Source organism: Monopterus albus, unplaced genomic scaffold (assembly GCF_001952655.1).
Source record: "Monopterus albus unplaced genomic scaffold, M_albus_1.0 scaffold9.1, whole genome shotgun sequence".
NCBI classification, from domain to species: domain Eukaryota; kingdom Metazoa; phylum Chordata; class Actinopteri; order Synbranchiformes; family Synbranchidae; genus Monopterus; species Monopterus albus.
This window is the reverse complement of record NW_018127889.1, coordinates 555,622-562,895: the sequence shown is the minus strand read 5'-3', so window position 1 is coordinate 562,895 and position 7,274 is coordinate 555,622. Positions and strand designations below refer to the sequence as shown.

Here is a 7,274-nt window from a genome sequence, read left to right as displayed (position 1 = left end):
AATAATCACAAAATCAATTGGTGCTTTAATTTGAATATGCAAGGTTCAGGCTGCTTCAGGATCCTTAGTGTGTTATTAATAAAAAATACAGTCCTAGCAAATTTGTTCGATACATTAATAAATTACTAATTGAATTTTAGTTGGTTGTTGCCACAGCACTAAAGCTACAAGCTCAGGTTGTGACTCGTGTCATTGTCCCTCGTGCTTTATTCCCCTTGTACATCCGCTGTGCAAAAAATGAGCTTTTACCAGTTTTTGATCCTCATCTACTCAAAGCTAAGTCTAATACCCGAGTGCTGAAATGTACCACTGATCGGCGATCGACAAGCGGAGAGCAGCCCTGGCTGTAATCCTCTGTAACGGCACGGAGAGAAGGGAGCGGACGTCTGAGGCAGAATGAAATGAACGAATGTTTGTACTGAATATTTCCACACCAGTGACTTTTCCTTTGTTATAAATAGTGAGAATGTAAAAGTCTGGAAATAAGGTGGAAGAACAGTTTCTAAGCAGTTTGTTAAATTTTGTGGAGTGAAATGAATTTGACACTTTTGTTTCTTTTAATATTTACTTACTGTAACATAAATGTGTATATATACATACATATAAAATTTAAAAAAGACAAATGCATGTCCATCTTTGTAGGAGTGTTTTTCAGGTTTAAGGGATTTTTTTTGATCAACTCTGTACATTTCATTCAGCATTTTTAGTTTTTGAGCATTTGAAAAGCCTGTTTTACACCGTGAAACTCCGAGTAGAATTTGATTTATAATTGTCATTAGACTTGGAAAGACGTTGGAATAATTTAGCATTGAGAGTGCGGTGAAGAAAACGTGCTCATAGTTGTGACGCTGCCAATCAGACCGAATTTTAAAAGGTGTACAAATAGATGCAGACAATTTATTTATTTTGGTTACACTTTGTTTTATTCCTTTTTTAATTATTCCCCCAATAAAATCAATTTAGAAAATAAAGGTCTTTGATTTAAAATTTTACATATTCATTTATATCTACAAACCAACCTCCTTCAGCTTCTTGAAAACTAGAGGAGAAAAATGCCGCTGAGCACATTTTCTCTACTTCCTCAGTAGTTTCACATTTGATTCCCTCTCGTCATTTGTTCCCTCCTCTTCCTCTGTCTCCTACACATCTGTCTCTGCTGCAGGCGCCGCATTTACAGATAGCCTGCGTGTTATTTTTAGGCTTTGATGTATATATCAGGTAGTAGGTTTGCTCTGCACACTGCATGCTCACGTGGGTGTGTGTTTACCTATGCCAAGATCCACAGGGCTCGCCGTGATTCATGAAGGTCATCTATACGGCATCTATCAGCCATTTGTTCCGTGTGATCAAAAAGACGTACATTATTTTCCAGTGGTTATGTAGTAACCAAATCAATAATCCAATCATGCAGATAAGATGGATGGTGGATGTGCTGAGGGGAAATCGTTGCACTGGGTGCGACACTCTTGTCTTTTCTCCCTGCAGACTAAATGGGAAACGGTGTAAAAAGTAGATGAAGGCAGTATAGCAAGGACGCACTGTGCTCTCATGGCATTGTAGGTGCAACCCATATCCAGCCAGTTCACCACGCTTGAAATGATTTATTGTGTGCCACTGGATGTTTGCCACACACAGCAGTCCCCACAGTAAACTTGGTGTTAATAAGTGCCGACTCTTCTCTGACAGGAGATGAAAAGCGTTGATTGGACAGTTCCTTGTTCACACACACACACACCTGATCAAACCTCAGATGATATTTGAGTTAAATTCACTCTGATGGATGTCAACCTACAGCATTAATACTGAGCTTTATGCTGTTCAGACCGAAAGTACAACTAAAGCATTAAAATGAGCCTTTTAATTGAGAACCCACCTTTTGTACTCGAGGCAGAGGCTCTCTTTACCTTTCACTCGCTTGCTGAACACTATTCATGTATAAAGTATACAGTGGGTTTAGTGAACCACTTGAGATTAAAAGTACCAGTCAAGGTAAAATACATTTACATACTACTGTATTTAAAGCCTTTAAAAATGACATATTGAAATAGCGTTTAATGGGTTCCCAAATGATTGACATTATTCAAGGAGGTGGATGTCTAAAAGAATTCAAATGTTTCAGGTATAGATTCTCTTACTGCTGCATTGCATTGAAAATGTCATATATATGTACCCTATTATTATAGATCTATAGATGTAACTTCTCATTAATCAACCCCAGAGAAACAGGTGTGACTTTGTGCTTTCATACTGAAATTGGGGAAATTTCAAGAAACACGAGCACTGCCTGACATCAGACTTTTAGCATATGACAACATGTGCATCAGCCCCTTGTGTATTGTAGGGATACATTTTTATTTTCAAAGACGCTGCTACATTGGGAGGATAGTTGCCTTTTTTTTTTTTTTTTTCTCCCTACAGAGCAAATTGGTGATGGAGGGCTTCCGCAGCTTAAAGGAGGGCGAGCAGGTGGAGTTCACTTATAAGAAGTCCTCGAAGGGCCTGGAGTCTCTGCGGGTGACCGGACCTGGTGGGGGACCCTGCGCAGGCAGCGAAAGGAGACCCAAAGGGAAGGTTCCACTCCAGAAACGCAAACCAAAGGGAGACCGGTGAGTGTGATCAGACTGAGTTAGTACAACCAGAAAAAAGGGATGATTTTTATGTGTTCTACTGTAGGTCTGCAGGGATGTAATAATCCATATGCATGCATCTCACCAGTCTTGGCTTCATCTAACAAAACCTGTGGGCAAGGCTGTGCTATATGGAGACATATGTTGTATGTATACCTCACTGCAGCGAGCTATTTCTGAGTGGGCTGAGATTATAGATTAAATCTATTCAATCTGCATGCTTGTTGCTATGGTTATTGCACACCATAATAAGGAATTCAATAGGGCACTTTGCCTGCCATAGCCACTATTTTAAATCAATTTGCCAGCTTTTACATTAGAGATGGCGTTGGTATAGGGGTGGCTTGGGTTTATATGAATCTCAATGCAGCAGTAGTTCCATCAGTTGCTTTGTCCTCAGTAATTTCCTGAAGGGTGCTTTGCTACAATCTGTCAGAGCAAGCCATATGGAGCTCCTTAGAAATGCCTGGTGGTTTAAGCAGAGCAGACTGTGCTCCCTGTCCTCGTGCCGACACGGTGCCGTCATTTGATGTATAGCGAACGCTGCCAGGCAGAGCTGAGTTTGTGCTGTATCTGTTTGTAGGAGGCCAAGACTACATCTACATTCAAATGTCCAGCTCTGCCGCTGTTTTGTTGCTGCAGCACAGCTGCTTCAGTGCCAGTGTTTTTAAGGTGTGAAAAGAAAAGCTTTTTGTTTGAACGGAGGAAACACTATCTGGGTGAGAAGGCTCCCTGATTGTTTTACACGGCTGAATAATTCAGTTTATTTGGGATAATTGATCCAGTGTTAGGTTAAGTGTCCCTGCTTCTTCTAAGGTGGTAGCAGGGCGGTGTTGGATTCAGAGATGTCAGGTAGATCTCTGTGATGTCACGCGTCTTTGTGAGGCCTGAGCGGCTCCTGTGACATTTACTCTGGTCTGACCCCTGCTGGTCACTGTGTGACAGCTATTCAGAAGTCCTCCTGAGATCACAGTGCTCCAATGAGGTCCGTGTAAGAGTAAGTGTAGAAAAATGAATCTCTTATGGTAGTAGACATTTATAATGCAAATGAGCAGGGTCTTTATTGGCAAAGAATGGTCAACAAATGGTGCAGAATTTTCAGAATTAGATATTCATCTGAAGTACTTTGCAAACATGTAGGTGCTGCATACCCCTGCACAATTCCCAAAATGTTTTCAGCCATTCATCAGTTCTTTTATATAAATTAGTTAATCAATTAGTCATGTGTTTTGTACACAACCATAAATACAAGTTTTCCAAGACTGTTATCTTTATAAAATGGTTTTACAGATTGAATCTTAATAGATTACAAAAGATGGCAACTTATTGCACTATATTAAAAAGCAAAATTGCATGAAGAATTGCCTTTGAGTTTTTATTGTCTTGCTGCTAAGAAAATTTAGATTTAATTACATTTCTGCATTTATTTTCAACCAATCAGAAATGTATTTATATAGCACCTTAAACACCAACATTGACTAAAGTGTTTCACATTAAGTCGGTAAAATAAAACCACAATAAGAAAAGAATATGAAAAATCACTGTTAATAAAATCTGTCAGAGCTGTAATTAGTATAAAATGCCAAAGTGAATAAGTCTAAAGATTTGTAAAAAATCTTCTGTAATTTGTGACATTTAAACTTGAAATCAAATTAGCTGGTAATAATCTATTTTTCTTATTCTTGGACACTAAATGATCTGTACTGTGTAAGAATTTAGAATTTAATTGGACTTTTTAAAATGTAATATAATAAACATTTTCCTCTTAATTGAAAAATAGATTATTGCTACCTGTGGATTTAAAATAAAATATGGAAATATCATTGTCTGTTTTGTTGTAGCTTTTTGAAATCCACCAAAAATAAATGTAAAGATCAGTAAAGTATCAAATATATTTTACGATATGAATGGGTGAGGATACTTGTTTAATAGCATCTTAAAACCTTCCTTTATGTATAACCCGATACACTAGATTTCACAGGGTTATATTAAAGCAAAGGTCTTACCGAAAACAGACCTAAAATGTATATTAGTTTGTGTGGAAAAATGAATGTGGGCCCATTATATTTATTTCTATGTTTTAGTTTATTTCTATGGGATAAGGCAAATTAATCAACACTGACATTAACAACATCAGTGTAAATGTGCCGGGGTTAGTCCAACAGCACCCGTAGTCTCAACGGAATTAAAAATGACATCTAAAAATTACTACTACTAAAAACATTTGAATGTAACAGCTCAATCAAAACGACATTAAACCAAGAAGTAAATCAATCAAAGTATCATCACATGGAATGGATTTTAACCGTATTTGAAGTTTAGTTTTAAAAGTGCTATATGATGTGCAGCCCATTATTTCAGGTACAGTTTTCCAGAGTTGTTGTTGTTTGTTGCTCTCACAGAAAATTGTCTCCTCTGGAAACAACCCTCCTCATTTTGGATGTGCTCTCTCTAAGTTCAGCAAAACGCCTGCTCATTTTGGATTTTGAAGATGAGACTCAAATCCACATAATTAAGTCAAACTCTGTGGATTTGTTATTTTTTTTAATTGATTGGAAAGTATTGCCACGTTATGTGCTCCCTGGAAATATTTCAGGCCTTGTTTGGAACCAGCGAAGACAAACTGATTTTTCTTTAATCAAGCCCTGTCACAATTGGTTTTCACGTATTGTGGCAGTAATTTACTGACACCCTGGTTTATTGTGTCCTTGCGCATTTTGTTAATTTGCTATTAAAATGGATGCATCTGAAAATATAGTGAACTACTGTTTCATGCTGCTGCTTTTGGCTGCTGTGCAAACACACAAGATTGTTTGGCCATTTAAATGAAAGTGAACATGACACACAGTGATGTTAGGAGGAATCCTCATGAAACAGTGGACCTGTTCTAGATTTAACTGCCTAGGAGATATTACGTACTAAACAGCAGACTAGTAATAATAGACACAATATAACCAGTGGCAATGTAAAACAGCTTAGAAATATCCATTTGATTTGATGTAGTGCACAACAAGTGAAGGCATCTTGACTGGCTGAAATCTTGAGCCTTTGCCTTCAGTGTCTATTTTTGTTTTGTTTTTTTCTTTGCTGCCTCATTTCAAATTTATTGCATACAGTAGTGCAGTTTATCCTGCCACCGAGGGCCATACGTTTTTGATCCAGAGCAAGATTGTCTCATACTCCCATCTAGTGGTGAATCCATGTTAGAGCAGGTATTTCAGCCCCAACCTTGTTTTATTTGTTTTCTGTCTCCTTCATCCTCTGTAGCTGTTATAACTGTGGAGGTCTGGATCACCATGCCAAGGAGTGTGGCCTGCCCCCCCAGCCAAAGAAGTGCCACTACTGCCAGAGCATCATGCACATGGTGGCTCAGTGTCCCCACAAGGCGCTGGTGCCCGCCACAGGCTCTCAGGACCAACATGCGTCTACCTCGGCCTCCGGCCCAGGGACTGAGTCGTACCTCTGTCCCCCAGAGGAGGAGGTGGGGCGCTCCGGCTCATCCCCCCTGGAGGGCTGCTCACCCGAGGAGCCCCACACACACCGCGGCCCGCGGACCCAGAGGTGGAGGAAATTCTGAAAATAACCCACAGAGGTGAACGTATCACTGCTGACCCCCAATCCCGATGTCTCCCCCTCAATCAAGGATACCTGAATCAACCCCCCACATCTACCTCACACCTGTGAAAAAAATGGGAGGTCTTAATTTCTTCACATTTTTTTTTCTAACCAGTGCAGCTATGGCAACGATCAACGGGGTACAGACGTGTGTGTGAATGTGTGACTGACTGACTTGCAGTCATCTGGTGCAGCTATGGCAACCGCCGCTGGAATGGTGACTGCAGGGAATGAATGTTTTTCTTGTTTCAATCAGTGCATCTCAAGAATGAAACAGCATGGCATCAATCTTGATTTGATTTAAGTTTTTTGGTCCTCCTTGGACCTAAATTTTTGCCACTCTGAGTGCTACCCCCCTTACAGATTTTATCCATTTAAAACCACAAATTTATATTCAGTAGGCCTCATCATTTTGAAAAAAAAAAATCATTATGCATATTTTTAGCACACACAGTAGCTCATTTTAAGAAGGATCAGAAGACTTTTAAAAGCTAAGCGATAACCCAGACCTATAGGACTGTCAGCTTGGCTTCTAAAGATCTTTAGGGAATCCGAACAGATTCCAGTGGATATTTTTTGAAAAGACAGCGAGCTGCTAAAATAGATTACCTGTAATCTTGAAATGTTCATAAAATACTATCAAAAATGTTACAAATGCGTGTTTAACGTTTTGTCTGTAACAAGCTATTTGTGTGTGTGTGTCATGAGGATCACAAATGCGTGCTGCGCAATCTGCACGTATAAAGCCATTTGTGTGTGTGTGTCATGCTGTTCACAAATGCATGCTGTACAAACTGCACATAAATCACATTTTACAAATGCTTAAAATCCATTTTTTTGTGTGTGCAGTTCTTTAGAAAGTACGTACACATTGCTACCTACGCATGCGTGGATCGTCTAACACACACGAATCACCTTCTGCGCACACACGGATTTTTGAGAGTGTTTTTCCGCACTCTCAAAAGGCCACGATCCACGAATGCACGGTGCGTTTATGGACATGTGGATATTAAATATATGCTCCACGGTTTG

General features: G+C 39.4%; 1 protein-coding gene across 2 annotated transcripts in view; it reads left to right on the top strand.

Annotated features, from left to right (window-relative positions):
- Window positions 1-6,847, top strand: part of lin28b (lin-28 homolog B (C. elegans)) — a 19,758-nt gene extending 12,911 nt beyond the window's left edge. For both annotated transcript variants that reach the window (XM_020588527.1, XM_020588532.1), the window contains exons 3-4: window positions 2,419-2,606; window positions 5,895-6,847. In XM_020588527.1, the coding sequence (XP_020444183.1) occupies window positions 2,419-2,606; window positions 5,895-6,204 (498 nt within the window). In that variant the 3' untranslated portion in view covers window positions 6,205-6,847. The remainder of the gene's footprint in view (window positions 1-2,418; window positions 2,607-5,894) is intronic.
- Window positions 6,848-7,274: the final 427 nt, after the last annotated feature.